The sequence below is a fragment of the Gouania willdenowi genome, chromosome 19 (assembly GCF_900634775.1).
Source record: "Gouania willdenowi chromosome 19, fGouWil2.1, whole genome shotgun sequence".
In the NCBI taxonomy this organism is placed as follows: domain Eukaryota; kingdom Metazoa; phylum Chordata; class Actinopteri; order Blenniiformes; family Gobiesocidae; genus Gouania; species Gouania willdenowi.
In genome coordinates this window covers 7,721,806-7,738,174 of record NC_041062.1, presented here as the reverse complement: position 1 = coordinate 7,738,174, position 16,369 = coordinate 7,721,806, and the positions used below count along the sequence as shown (strand labels likewise).

The 16,369-nt window shown below is 36.7% G+C and overlaps 1 protein-coding gene across 6 annotated transcripts in view; it reads left to right on the top strand.

Annotated features, from left to right (window-relative positions):
- The window catches only part of tanc2b (tetratricopeptide repeat, ankyrin repeat and coiled-coil containing 2b), a 179,524-nt gene that overhangs the window by 71,007 nt on the left and 92,148 nt on the right, over positions 1 to 16,369 (top strand). For all 6 annotated transcript variants that reach the window (XM_028476874.1, XM_028476878.1, XM_028476877.1 and 3 more), the window contains one exon: positions 14,483 to 14,554. In XM_028476874.1, coding sequence (XP_028332675.1) covers positions 14,483 to 14,554 — 72 coding nt within the window. The remainder of the gene's footprint in view (positions 1 to 14,482; positions 14,555 to 16,369) is intronic.

Sequence of the window (16,369 nt, the reverse complement as noted above, 5' to 3'; positions counted from 1 at the left end):
CTGACTGTCTCGGTTTGAAAGCAAGCTTTTGAGTTCCAAACCTACAGTCTGCGTATGTCTGCGCGCGTGCGTTGGAACTGCCTGTAGTGTCTGTGCCACAAACATTTGCCTTTTTTGAAATGCAGTGATTTAGGGCAGTAGTTCTCAACCTTTTTTAGCCCGTGACCCCCAAAATAAAGGTTCCAGAGAGCGGGGACCCCCACTGTACCTGAAGGTGGTTGAACACAGACATGAACATTAAAGAACAGTCATGTGGAGACAGGACCATCTATAAGGGGGAATAAAGGGGAGAGATTTTTGGGGCACATCCATGAAGTCAGCAAAATGATGAATCTGTGATAACCACATTTAATTATTCATCGGAATAATATCCATTTATCCAAGAAGTGTATTATTATTTGTGCCATAGTATATAGTCATCTTAAAGATGTAAAACCTAATAAAATGGCTTAAAAGTGACCAAAAATGGTGGAAAAGGTGGTGTAATAGGATTATAAAAACCACATAAATTGGTTAAAAGTTGCAAATTAGAGTGGCCAAAAACGGAAAGAAAAAGTGCTAAAAAGGGTTCATAGTGTAAATATTGGAACAATTAGTTTAAACTGGCAAATAATGGGTATGACAAATGGTTAATGTGGTTAAATTGGCAAAAATAAGCATGAAATATGGTGAAATGAGGTTAAAAGTGACAATAATAGGTCAACAAATGTGACATTAGGTAGGAAAAGTTTTGGAAAGGGGTTATAAGTGCAGAAAATGTATTGAAAGTGGAAAAAATGTGCAGAAAAGGCTTTGAAATTTGATGGAGAAATGGCAGAAATGGAAGTAATGTAGCAAAAATGCATTAACAAGAGCAAACATATGGCCAGAAAAAGTGATTAAAATAAAAAACAGGTTAAAATATGGAAGTTTGGTATAGTTGCAGAAAAAGGGTAAAAAATAGCAAAAATTGACTCAAATTTTTCAGAAAATATTCTTTGTTTCTTGAAGGCATCTAGCGACCCCCTCCCAGTGTCTCACGACCCCAAATTAGGTCCCTACTCCAAAGTTGAGAACCCCTGGTTTAAGGAATTCATCATCAGACATGCAAAGAAAAATATCTGGGGAATTTTGGCTGAATTTGTGTCGCTACAGGATGTTATTTGGACTTGTCCAACGCTCTCCATGATTTTTGAAGATATCATGGCGATATGTAGATCTCATATGCCGGGAAAGTAACAAGGCTGATTTTCAGAGTCGCTGCCTTTTGGACAAACATACAAGTGCAGTAGGAGTAGAAGCGTAGAGTAAAACAGTGAGACTGACACTGAGAACAGTCCCCAGTGTGCGGATAAAAGCTACTCCTTAAAAATGAATGTAACACTGGGAGGATGGGACCACCAACAACAATCATTTCTGTGTTCGTGAGAATTATGCTGACCTATATATCCTGTGTCAATGTGTTCACTACATTAGAAATAGCCAGGTTTATATATATATATATATATATATATATATATTTTTTTTTTTTTTTAAGTATGTATTTACTACTTGTTTTCTATTTTTTTTATTAAGGTATCTATTAATGAGAGGAACTGAATCCAATGGTTGATAAAAACATATTGGACATCCATGGTTTTAATTGGTGCGATTAAAAGATAATTAAAAAAAAATAAAATATTTATATATATAATATATGTATTTATTTAAACTAGCTCTCAGTGTCTGATTGTACCTGTTTTTAGACTTTCACATTCTTCTTATTTTTTATGTCAATTATTATGTTTGTTCTTTTCATGTCTCTTATTTTATGTCTCAACTTTGTAAAGTGTATTTGAGCACCTGTAAAAGCGCTATCTAAATAGAATTGTTATTATTATAGATTTATTTTATAAGATTATATAAAAGGTTGATTACCAAATTAATGAATGAATAGCGTCTGCATCTCGTGTCATATTTTTTTCAATATGATTAGATTTTTTTCAAAATTAATATTTATCATTATTTGTATGTTGTTGTTGTTATTATTATTATTAAAATTTTTTATTGTTATTTGTATTATTATGATTATTATTTGATCTTCTAAATTTCAATAAAAAATAACATCAAATGATTTCAATAAAATATTGAAAATTATATAGATTTTATTGCATTTTTTTTTTTTTTTACATTTTTTATTTTCATTTTGTGTGAGCATTACAATACAATGCACACTTTCAGACAACATACAATGGTACATCTTCTGCTGCTAATAATTAAGATTTTTATGATACAAAACAAGGAACAAAATACAGAAGGTCAAGTGAATTACTTTAGAAAACATGAAATATATGTATATAAGTAATAGTTACTGAAAGGTTACTGAGGGATTCAAATTACAACGTAATATATTATATACTACACTTAAATGGACTAGATTGGGATTTCAGGGTCCTCACTATATGAATACATACTTCCGACTGGCACTGTACTAGTATCTTTAATTTTGTGTCCTGTAAATAATTTATTTGAATATAATGTTACTTTGATTTCACTTGTTTAGTTTAATATTAGAGTCCTGCCATGGGATGGACGGTTGTGATTGGATCATGACTCCTAAACATTGGCCTCCGTGTGGCGTTTACACCACATTACAGCGTGTAGATAATGTGCAGTGTGCACATCTCCAGTAACAGTAGTGGACTCTCTGTGTGCGTTCCCATGGCCTGCTTCATATTTAATGTGCCTTTCATTATTCAAACCTGCTTGTTTACAGTTGTAGACGCGTCTCTGTGGTGCTGGGAGTCTGCGCTGTGTGTGCGCTGTGTGTAATCCGTGCACAGGAGTGTGTGTGTGTTTTTTTTTCTTCCTTTTATTTTTTCTTCTTCTCCTGTCGTCACTGAGAGCCGAGTGACTTATTGCTTTGCTGCGAGCGAGCGCAGGAGAGGAATAACACAGCGTGGTGTAGACGGGGCGCAGCAGGAAGGAAGGACAGATGCTCCACCTCCCATCATCCTCCATGCTTCATCCGTTGCCATGGCGACAGTCAATGCCATTCTTTTGCTCTTTCTGACTTTTGCTTTCCGACTGGTTAAAGGCTTTCACTGTCGATGGAATGAAAAGAAACTCAAGATGACATTGCGTTTCGTATCGTACTTCCTGGATCCGGAGAAAAAGTATCTTACGGTGTAAATTTTACAATGTGATTTCCCGCTATTTTGAAGCTAAAACATACATACAACTTATAGTTTATATATTTATAAAGATGTTTGACATAAAATTAGTTCCAACCCTTCTGCTGCGGTAATAAAATCCACTTATGTATTTATTTCAAATACTGTAAATTAAGTACAACTGCGTATTAGAGCCACATCACGACGAGATTAAAGTTGTGATATTTCGAGAATAAAGTCATATTTCAAGATTAAAGTCGTAATATTTCAAGATTAAAGTCACAATATTTCAAGATTAAAGTCACAATATTTCAAGATTAAAGTCACAATATTTCAAGATTAAAGTCGTAATTTTATGATAATAAAGTTGTATTTTTTTTTTTGTTCAAAGTGTTTTTATTGTAGACATGATACAAAACAGAATACAGTCTTTTTTTTTTTTTTTAGCTAATAACCCCCCTCCCCCTCCCACAGAACACTCCCACCCTGTTGCACCTTAAAAAAAAAAAAAAAAAAAAAAAATTACCAATAAAATAGAAATATGAATACGACATCATTTTGATAGAATAAAGTTGTATTTTAATAAAATTGGAATTTTTTACAAGATTAAAGTTGTAATTTTTTTAAAATAAAGTCAGGATTTTATGAGAATAAAACTGAATTACAAACAGTTGCGGTCACTTGTGTGTTACGGGGGGGGGTCTAATAAAATAAAAGTTTCTTCTCAAAATATTACGTCTTAGTAGTGCTCAGATTTCTTTGTATTTTAATGTGGCCTTTATACGTCGTTGTACATTAAGTTTTTATTAAAATCCAAAAATGAATAGTTTTGGAGTAAGTTCACTAGCAAGCTAGTTATCGGAGGTGTTTATCTTTCCTAAAAACTTTGACACCAGATTGTAGTAGTTGAGGTTTTCACAATTTGAAAAGCAATGTTGGTCTCTTATTTCCTAGCATTTTTGTGCACATGCAGTACTTTGCAGTACCTCTTTTCAGTGTCTTATGTTCTGGTTTGTGTGGAAGCGGTTGAGAGCGGTTGTACTGGTCGTGCTGGTGGCATTTGCTGCTATCTCTCCATGGATTTCACAAAAAAAAAAAAAACATGAGTCATTCCAGGAGCTATCTGCTCTCCAAATGGCGACTTCACAAAAATGATTAGTCATGTTCCCTGCAGCCCATCCAGTAAAAGTTTCGCTGGCTTCAGTGCAAGTCCCCGACGCACAGAAGTTAGATTTAAAACGTGGCGTCGATTGAAAATCCACTGCCTGGAGCCATTGAGTGCAGCTCTGTCTGAGAAGTGCTTGACTTTCATAGAAATAATCACACTTTGTGTCACCCTAGTGTCTTACTGAGCCGCTCTAACTCTCACACTTCTCATTCTCAACAATTTACCCACTGTCTGTTTCTACGTTTAATTAAATTTCATTCATAATAGAAAGTAGAGGATTTACTTTGGGCTGTAGGTAAAACAAACATCATACTTTACCGCAGGTGGGACCCACAGAGTAAAGTTTGGATGGCAGTGGTGAGATTGGGCTACTTTAATGACTAAAGTTAGTAGTTTGAACTCAAAGCTCGTTTTTTGGTTTGCCTCCCATCCATCTTTTTTTTTTTATTAATCATTGTCCATTGTTCTATGAATTTATAATAACCACATTTATTTATTAATTTGAATAATATCCACTGTTTTCCAGAAAGTTTATTATTATTATAAGATTATTATTCGTGCAATAGTTTATAGTCACCTTAAAGATTTTTTTTTTTTAAAACACAGAAATGTGTTAAAAGTCCAAAAACTGGCAGGAAAAATGGTAAAAAAAAGACTGTCATTATTGGAACACTTTGTTTAAACTGGCAAATAATGGGCATGACAAATTGTGAATGTAGATAAATTGACAAAAATTAACATGAATTGTGGTGAAACGAGGTTAAAACTGTCAAAAATGGGTCAACGTGTGCGACATTAGGTGGGAAAAGTGATGGAAAGGGTTTATAAGTGCTAAAAATATCTTTTGTGAAATTTAAAAAAAAAAAGAGCAGAAAAGGCATTGAAATTTGACGGAGAAGTGGCAGAAATGGGAATAATGTAGCAAAAAATATGGTAAGAGAAAGTGATGAAAATAGGGTACAATATGCACGTTTGGTGTAGTTGTAGACAAAGGGTTAAAATAAGCAAAAATTGGCTCAAATAGTTCCAACAATATTCTTAGTTTTTTTAAGGCATCTGGCTACCCCAAGGTTGACAACCTCTGCCCTACAGGGCCCTAATGGTACTGCAACAGGACTATTAGGGAATATTTGCAATAAAGGCATAAAAAGGTTTTCATTTTCATACTTTTTTTAAAGTATCTTTCACCGCTTTATTTCCACTGGTGCTGCAGGATCTCCACTTCTTGTCCTCTCTGTGAGAACTTGGCAAGATCCTGAGAGTAAGTCTCCTTAATCAGTGTTTGTCTCTGCAGATATACTGTAGCAGCATGAGCATGTGTGGCGCTTGCCCCAACTCTCTGCCGACAGCTCAAGGTCACTGAAACTATCGTTGGAGCCGTTTTCTGCTCCGTACCAGCACCATGCACAGAGTCTCGCACAAATCAGGTTGTTTGGACAGCGTTACTGTCCACCAGGCGCATCTTCTTTGTTTCACTGACCTTCAAACCAATCCTGAAGCTGTTAGTCGAGCAGAATTGTTCCTCAAACTCATAAGTCATACATTGTTGTGCACACGCTTGTGAGATGGAACAGTGAGGAATGGGTTATTTAAAAGGTAATGGATCTTTGAACTTGTCAAAGCCAACATATTATCAGTCTTTTATAAGGTTTATTATCCAAGTTTGCAAAGGGGAAGGCTTGAGATCCAACCAAAAAGGAAAGTAGGCGCTAAAAACAAGTTGTAACAGTTGAAGGAAAACCAAATTATCAGCTTTTCCTGATTTAATATAATTAGTTGCTACACATTGAACTCCCTGTTTTATGGGAAAAATGTGGTCAAAATGTGTGATGTTCTATTTAATGATCAACATAAGTTCCAAAACCAAAGTTGGCAACAACAAAGTACAAAGTAACCCTTAAAATCGTAAGGGAAACAACCAACAAGTACAAACCGAAAAAGGTAACTGGGAATGTAGACACGAGGCGGGAAATGATAACAAAAGAAGTTTACATTCACCAGCAGACACAAACTGTGTTCATGCACACCTTTAGTTGTGAGGGTAGTCATGGAGATGGGCTTCACCTATGAGACAACAGAGGTAAAGAGAAGGAGATCTATTCATGTTCTCTGTACTTAGGTAGGGCATGGGGTGCAATGCACAAGACGAGGCAATAACTCACACAGAGTAACAGCAAAATCAAGTGGGAACAAAAGCAAAACAAAGCCTCCATAGAAAGGGAAAACCTCACAAGAATGATAAAACTGTGATTTCCAAACAGAAACCAAACACATTCACCATTAAAAAAAAAACAGAACAAAAAACAACTACAAAACCATCCCAACCACCCCAAATCGCGACATAGACTGCTTGGATTCACTGAGAAATAATAAGACCTGTCCTTAAAAATCTTAGAATTGCTACAAAACCAGGCTTTGTTTGATTTGATTTTCACAGTAATAGATTTCCCACAGTGCACACGTGTTCCTCTGATGGCTTCTGTGTCATTTCCGCCTGCTGATTTCCACTTAGACTCAGTGATGTAATGATATGAGTGTCAGACTGGAGGTAAAACATGCTTTGTGCAGCCTTTTTTAAACCACAGATTGCTACTGGTTGGTTTTTATTTTTATTATTTCTAAATGAAGCCCACCTACTCAGTGCTGCCACACAGCTTTCCACAGCCTCGGATGGGCCATGTGGGCACATCGCATCACTTCCTCTCTCTCTCTTCCTCTCTCTTCTGTTACTTCTCACTCATTCTCTCTCACTTACACACGTCTCTTCTTGCTTCCTCCATCATCACACCTCCATCCATCCATCCTTCCTTCCATCCATCCATCCATCCAGGACGCTGCTGAGTTGTGGTGCTGTTCGCCAAAGCCTGACGCACTCAGCCACTCATATATGCGTCACCGTCCTGGCCCAGAGCCTTCTCCATGCTGGTTCTATCTATCTATCTATCTATCTACCTATCTACCTATCTACCTACCTACCTACCTACCTTGTTATCTACCTACTTACCTATTAACCTTGTTATCTATCTACCTACTAAAATATTGACCTTCCTATCTATTTACCTACTCACCTATTACCCTTATATCAACCTACCTACTTAAATATTGACCTTCCTATCCACCGACCTACTTAAATATTGACCTTCCTATCTATCTGCCTACTTACCTATTAACCTTCCTATCTATTTACCGACTTACTTATTGACCTTCCTATCCATCTACCTACTTACCTATTAACCTACTGACTTGCTTGACTATCTACTGACTTATCTACTAACCTGCCTACTTAGCAATGTACTGACCTACTTACCTATTGACCTTCCTATCTATTTACCTACTTACCTATTACTCTTCTATCTACCTACTTACTTACCTATTGACCTTCCTATCCATCTACCCACTTACCTATTAACCTACTGATTTACTTGCCTACCTACTGATGTATCCACTAAACTGCCTACTTAGCAATCTACTAACCTATCGATCTTTCTTCTTACTTATCCATCCATACTATGTCACAAATATCCACCTTATTAGTGGGGCAGCTACTTCCAGAAAATGGATGCAACTTCCTGTTTTATAGATTAAATGAATACCAAAAGAAAATACTTTGTTTAAAGTTCAACCTCTTAACTCTGTGTTGCTGTATTTACCTTCAAGTGTCACACAAATAGAACACGCCTTTCACAATAAGAGCTTTAATACATTACTGATTGTATAGAATACGTGGATTCAAGGTGAAGTTATTATAGAAAGTGCACACTGGGACTAAAATAATGCTTGATAATACATGCACAAGCTGTAATTTCAGTGAACATGGTGTACAATGGTATTGATAGTTGGAGACTGAGCTAAAAACAGAGCCAGGTTATATTTCTCTCCGTGGTAATGGTCAGTTATGTAATTCGTGGACAAAGAGAGACACCCTGCAGTGCTCTGGGCTTGATGGCGATGTGAGGATATTTCCTCTTTTATTGCATCTGCTGTTGCTTCATAAACTGGAAAATGGTCCTGATTTATTGTCTCCGCTCACAAACACACGCTTACAACAAATGAGCCGGCGGCACGTTAGCATAGCTTCCCTTGCTGCATTTGTTCAGCTGTTTCTTGGAAAATTAAACACAGTTTGTTAACGAGTATTTATGTGCAATGACCAGGGTTGGTATCAGTTATGATTATAATCGCGTAATTTAAAAATTAATAACAATTATGATGTAATTATAATTGCAATTGCATTTGAAAATATCTGTTGCTGCCGTAATCATAATTTAGTTGTAATTGAGATCAGAGCATTGGCTTTTTAATTGTAATTAGCATGGAAATTTTATAAAAACTGTCAATTACAGTTTAATTAAACGCAAACCTGTGGAACCATGTTACAGTTCTATTTCTTACACATACGTAGTTACCAATTATTAAAATATGTTTCATGTCAACTTTCCCCACTACCTGTCAGTTCTCTTGAGGAACATCTTACCATTTAAAAAATTTTTAAAAAATAAATTGAACATATATAATTGTAATTGAAAAATGTTATTGACCCCAAACACTGGCATTGACCCTGGCTTAGTATGTATTTAGAAGACACGAGGTGATCATCGTATTAAAGCCGTCATGACTATGAATTCCAGGCTACCCCCCAAATCTCCTTGAGCTTTTCTTTTTGCCGTATATGATCTTTAAATGCCCCGATTCCAGGTAATCTCTCCTCGGCAGCACCTCTGAAACAAAGCTAATTTTAGAGTAGAGGTCACAATGAACCGTGATCACTGGAAGGTGTTGCTCGTCACGCTCCGTACGATCACAATCAGTCTCTGGCTTCCCCTCGTGACTCTTTGTCCAAGTGCAAAATTGCCTTGTTCGTTTGACACGCTGTACTATCGCCGTGGTGAACATCGACTGACATAGAGATATTTTTTGAGATCTGGAGATGCACGTGTGATGTTATTATCTTAAAGGCGTCTAAAATGTATCCAAACTGTGGAGGTAGAGGGAGAGAAGAGTGCAGTCACAAATAAATAAATGAATGAGGTAATGTAGCTATTTTGCTTCAAGAGGATCTCATGCAAAATTAAGTACTTTTACTTTAAAAATTTGTTAAATATTGTAATGATGTTTGCACAAAAGCCAAACTCAATGCCATCCACCCTTTACTCTTTTTTGTTTTTATTTTTTGAATGCATATTAAAAGAAGGGTTAATGGGTTAAAGATCAGTTGATTGTTGGTATTCCAAACTCTGTACAGTTGGACAATCTGCTTCAGATTTCTTCTTGTTAAGAGTTTTTTCTCCCCACTGTAGCTGATGCATGTCCATGTGGAATTGTTGGGTTTTTACTTAAGAATTTTATGTTTTGATAGCGCTTCGAGATTACTTTTTTTGTAATTTGAGCTATATAAATAAAGATCAATGGAATTGAATTGAATCGCAGGATTCAGAGTCCTGTCTGGCTAAGGAAAAACTCCCGACAGTCTTTAAGATTTTAGATGACACCTTTATTCCCTACTGATGCTCTTGATACTGATCCACTCCTCATATCCAGTCTGTGCAATTGGGAATTTATCTGAACCATGAAGGACTATGAATAGATGCTTGATGTTCACGTAGTGGATACAGATCGTCCAGTCTCTCCTTTCAAAGTTACAGCTCAAAAAAAGTCTCAAAGTCAACTGGAAGTCGGACAAGTAGAAACTGTCATGATATGTACAAACAACTGCCTTTAAGAGCCAATCCTGTGTATTTTACTGTGTAATTAAGCTCTTCGGATGCCAATAACGATCACAGTGACCCGTCCTTTGAAGAAGTAGCAGACGAAACTTGAATTTGTCTCTTAAGCCGTCGGACCTTCATGAATTTTTCCTACTTTAAAGATCCATCGATCCATGCGGCAGAACATTGTACTGGGTTCAGCAACTACAGTATGTGAAAACGATCTGCAGATGACCAACACTCAAAAGTTATCATACAGAAGTGGATTAAGGCCAATATTGATGGAGAAAATGATTTTGGGCAAATCAAGATTAAAGTGTGGCGGGGTTCTCCCAAAAACACTCCAAAGAGTTGGAAAGACACAGACGTAGTCAGAAGATTTAGTGATGTTGAGTTTATTTACAGCCGGCCTCCAAAAGGTGTAGCACAATAAAAAATAATGAGCAAAGACTATTTACAATATTTACAATGAAACAAAAAGAAACAGGCTGAACAAGAGTCCTTCCATGACTCATTAGACCAACTCAGTCATCAAACGTATAGGTTTTTAAAGACCTATTTTAAATTAAATCAAAACACAAAATAACTCTTGTTTTCCCACAGGAACAAACAATATATCAGTTACCTGCATCATGTGACCATTTAGCGTTATCAATAAACTATAAAAAAAGGCGGAAATGATGTGCTCCATTTCCTCGTCAATACATGGAACGACTGCAGGTAATAGCGCTTTGACGCTTTGAATGTATGCATTTAACAACTAGAGCTAGAGGGAAAAGTTTGGGGAATGACGAGTCTGCTTTAGTGTTGTCTCTGCTTTGCGCTGCGGTTGTGTGTGCGTGCGTGTGCGTTGCCCGTGGTCAGTGACGGACCTGCTCCCTCACATAAAGTTTAAATATTCTGTAATGTCGATACTAAAGTCGAAAAACAAGATTAAAGTCAAAATTTTGAAAATTAATTCAAAAGACAATATCGTGATAAAAGTCAAAGTTCTGCTGATGAAGTCAAATCTACGGAAGCTGACGAGGGCCAATTCACCATATGGCAACAAACGTGGCCGTCTACAAAATGCTGTGTGTCAATGAATGCGTTAAACTGGACCATTCAGTCCGTCTGTGGCTATTGAGAAGATTAGAGCCTGTTTTGTTAATGACCGTTGTCGTATATGGTGAATTGGCCCTAGTCAGTTTCCGTAGATTTGACTTTAATAGCAAACCTTCGACATTTATCACAATATCGTATTTTGAGTTAATTTTTGAAATTTTGACTCTAATCTTGCTTTTTCAACTTTAGTCTTGACATTATATTTCAACTTTAATCTCCACATTTGAACTTGATTCTTGATTTGCCCGAAATGTATTTCTCTATCAACAATGGCCCTAGACTAGACTCCTGATCCCAGCAGAAGAAATAAGGCTTCAGGGCGGAGCTGAAGCTGCTTCCAAATGCTCTGTAATAATAAACTCAGTATAAAAATTACGAGTCGCGGGAGGCTTGTAATTGATACTCTGTCGTCATGTCACGCTGTGCATGTGGTGCAGCGATTGAAGGCGGCGCGGTGACACGTGTGGCAGGATCTATGGAAACTATAGTTGACGTGTTCTCACACCTCAGCGTTTAAAGCGAGGCTACGAGGTGCCGTTCGTCATCTCCAAGGCCTCGAGGCTGAATCGCACCGCATTGATTTTTACGAGACGACGTGGCTCATCAGGCCTACAAGGTGAGGGTCTATTTCTGGTCCAGCCAATGAGTGTCAGAGGTATGTGCTGCTCAGAGTGAGAAAACTCTGAAATCTACAAAAAAAAAACTTTTTTTGTCCTTTATCTCTGAGTTTGAAAGTTGAGCCAGGGACTGAATTTGGTCTAGTTTTATTAGCTTAGCATTAGGTAGTGGTTTTAATCATTAAAGCACTTACTATTTTGCGGCCTTACCAGCCTGTCATTGACCGATCTCGTGAGATCTCGGAAGCTAAGCAGTTCTGGGCCTGGTTAGTAGAGAATAGAGGTTAGTAGAGGTTGGTCACTGAGAATTCCAGGTATCACAGTGGGGGACAGTCTCTCCAGTGGTATCTGTCATTGTGTCCTTGGGCAAGGCACTTTACCCAGATTGACTAGTATGAATGTATTTGCAAAACAGGTTTATTAATTACAGAAATCCAAACTCATCCATCACAGTAATATGATCTCATTTTTCAGCCAAAAGTAAAGCGTGACTGGAGTTTCTATAGCTTTTCCATCATATTTAGATAACCTCACTTCAGGTTTAAGTTGATATTTTACATTTTAAAATGTTTGACAAAAAATATTAAATTGGAGAGATAAAATAAATGAATAAATGAACAAAAGCCTCGACGAATGACTATATGGTTGAAGGAATAAATGCTAGAAAATTTGTTCATATTCGTCAAAACACATTTTTTTTAATTTAAAAATATTTTACAAATGTATTGTTTTTTTCTTTTTTTTAAACATATTTGGCCCAAAACAATAAATTAATAAATAGAAAAATTAAATCACTTGTTTTGTTTAAGAAACAAACTAAACTAAATAAATGTACAGTATTAATTATCACTAAAAATATTAACTTTTTTTTTCAAATACAGACATTGTATCCAAGGAAATAGTTAAAAAATAAACAATTTTCCCCCAAAACAATAAATTGATAAATAAAAAAATGAGATCGCTTATTTCATTTTTTTTTTACTAAATTATTGCATTAATTATTACTAAATGATCTGTAAAATATGAAAAAATATGTATATATAAAAATTATATCCAGTATTTCTTGAGTTTTAGAACTATAAATTTTCACGTGCTGTGCAGGTTATTTATATGTTATATAAATATTTAGAAGAGTTCACAAGCTTTTAAAATGAGTCATTTTCATGGTAATCAAACATACAGTATATTCCTATTGGAATTGAATGAAGGGAATAAAGTGTGGATTAAGCCATAAGGATAAAAAGTGCATCACATGTCCTGAGTCGTCCTAAGACAACAGAAATGCTCCACAATCACTTCCAACCTCAGACCGGCTCCATGCTCACACCATTGTTGCCCTGAGGCGTTTTCTATCTTATCGATGAGTCTGATCTTTCCACCAGCGTGCCAATCTGGCCCGCTGCGCTGCCATTGGTGCACGCTGTGTGAATGTGCGATAAGAGAGGAGAGCAAGTATTTGTTTGGGTTTTGTCGGCCTATGGTGGCTTGACTAAATAAACAAGTTCTTTATGATAAAAAAGAAAAAAACCTCTTCTCTGCTGCATCGACACGCTGATGATACAGAGGCTTAGCCTTGTATTGGTGCCTGTGGTTTATTTGAGAGTTTATTATCATTATTTTTATTAACTGCTTTAGCTCTACCATCTCTTACAGGACAATACAGATCACGCACCACCACCAGACTCATCAACAGTTTCTTCCCTAAGGCCATCCACTCACTAAACAATAAACACACCATAGACACCAGCATCACGACCTTTATAATAAGAAATTAAATACTGTCGCTTTCTGAACTTGTGTGTGTACTGTATATTTTATACCTCATGCACTTTGAACTTTTTGTACCTCATGCGCTTTTATATTGATTAACTTTTTAATACCAATGCACTTTTATTCTGATTAACTTTTATGCTGATGAAAATTTTATTCTGACAGACTTTCACCATACCTTATGTTGTTTTTTTTGTTTTTGTTTTTTGTAATGATAACTGTGTCTGTTCTGGCTTGAATCTTTAAGTGTAATGAATGTTGTGTGTGGGCATTTGCAATTTTGTTGTACTTTGTACAATGACAATAAAAATGATTCTAACTCTAATGATTCTAATTCTCTTTAGCCTTGATCCATGTGCATTTTAACAGAATTATAAACTAATATTGGGGTAAAAGTACATGGTCTTTGCTGCTGCACCCTTCAATATGGACTGAGATTTGTGCCACTAGAAACTGAATTTGAATAGTTAGTTAATAGGCACAAATCTCAGCCCATACTTCCACTCCACCTACTCAGCATGGACCTAATACTGCCTGCTGCTCCCCTGGGCGTGATTGATCCTGGTTAATTAGGCGTATGTGGATCTATGCTGGAAAACGCCCACTCTGTCATTGAACCGTAGCGCCCAGTAGTGAGGTGCTCAATGGTTCAGTGCTTCTGTGATTGGGGCTGGATCACAGGACTGCGTGCCAGAGTAGCTCTATATGTAGATGATGCTGTGATCTACACAGGCAGTGATGGAATAAAGATGGAGAAGAATAGAAACCGGACCTGGGGGGCGGGGACCCCTTTCGCTACGCTGAGGGGTCGGTTTAGCAGCAGGAGGAAAGGAGTTGAGGGTTTGTGTGTGAGCAGCTTGTTGGGGGTCCTTCGCTCTCACACCTGGATGATGGGAGACGAGGAGGTGGAGCTACGGATTCCTGGGGCATCACACCGGCGTCAGCGCGCTCACTCGCTGTCTTTTTCTTTCTGCTCTTCATCTGCAGATGGAGGGAGCGACGACTTGGCCGACCCACGATCACCCGGTCTAGACCCCCACTACAGCCACATCGGCCAAGGTAAGAGACTCATGAGCAATAAGTGCAGCATCTCACTGTGTCATTCTGAACAGGTTTTAATCTCCTTGCAATGTTTCTGAAAACCCTCCTACATCCACATAAAGACACAAAAAACAAGCTAAATGCTATATTATATAACCTATAGGCCTGTATGTGTTACTCTAGTGATGAAAGCAACAGTCATCATGCTTGAAAACTAAGTACTGTTTTTGCTTTTTTGTTATGAATTATTTTTGGTAATATTTATATTTAAATTTCCAAAACTAAATCCTGTTCAATTTTAAAAAAAAAAAGGAAGAAAGGAAAACAAATATCAGCCACATCACCCCAAAATCAATACATTAATATTAATAATAATGGGCACATTAATACATAATTATTCACGTGGATGTTTTATCTAAATTTGAGTAAATATATCTATTTATTCCCAAATGTACACAACTTTTCCAGGCTCAAAGATTTTGTGGCAAACCTGGAATAGATGCTTAAAAATTCCCACGGTTAGTGCGTCAGCCACTTTGAACTATGGCTCGGATCAAGATGTTTTAATCCATGACATTCTGAAATTTCAGTCCATTTCATTATTTTTTTAAACGACTACATTCACATTAATGCACTGAAACAACCTGAACAAAATGGTGGAGGAAAGTCGGTCTTTGGTCTTTCCTCCTGCGTATTTAAAAGCAAACTCTGTAAAAAGTTGGTGTTTAATAATATATCTAGAATCCAAAAGCTGATGGAGGAACGACACCATGGCTACTTAACGGTATTGACAGCAGTACCAGAAGTGATAGAAACAGATTATATTACCCGTCTATGAAAGCCAATGGTAGTAAAATCTACACAATAGGTAAAGATGAGCGTGTGCATTAACGTTGAGATTGTCTTCCACAGTAAGAAGAGGATAAGGGTGTGGACATGTCATCTCTGATCTCTGATGTTAATCTGTATTCCGTTAAAGGGATTATGGGAAATGGAAACAAGTATTCACAGCTTTTATCCTGGAGCTTGTTTTTGTTTTTAACGGCACAAAATGCGTCTTTTGGATTCCAAGCAAAACGTTTAGGGACTGGTTCATTTAACACGTTTACCAGGCATTATTTGCCTGACAAAACGCATTGTTTTACACCATATGTGTTTTAATTAACTTTTAAAAATGGGACTACTTTACAGTTTTGGAGCCTGTGTTCCGCCATCTTGAAATCATGTGATTGATGATGTCACACGGCCCCACTGCCTGTAAACATCCCATTGTTTTCTATTGGAGTGAAGCATTCAGCCTGGTTTTTAGATCATTTAGCAGCTTTTGGCAAAATTACAACTTGTGCTGCTTTTGGTTGCTCTAAATAATCAGGAAAAGTTAAAGATATTGATGCAACCCTCCTTTGTTTACACAAAGATAATAAAAACTGTTTTTTTTTTTTTTTTTACTGTTTTTTCCAAAGTTAATAAAACGAATATGGTGCATAATAATGCGTTTGGTTAGGCATAGATCTTCTAAGAACATTTCTAAGGTTTAAGGCCACATTTGTAAAAACAGTGGAGGATTCCTTTAAAAGTTTTCTCTCTTGGTAGAATATATGGCTGTAATATAATCTCCACATACTGTATGTTGTGGTTTACATTGAAAATGCTTTTTTTAAATTCCTAATTCAGTGTAAAACTTTTAAAGCAGGTGTGAAAAATGCTGTAATCTAAGAATGCATTACAATATCAGTGTTGGCGCCTATTTTTTATGAATTAAGGAAAATGCAGTGAATGAATAGAGAAGATGGAAACAAATGGGTAACAGCGTCAGTCGCTGGGTCAATGATG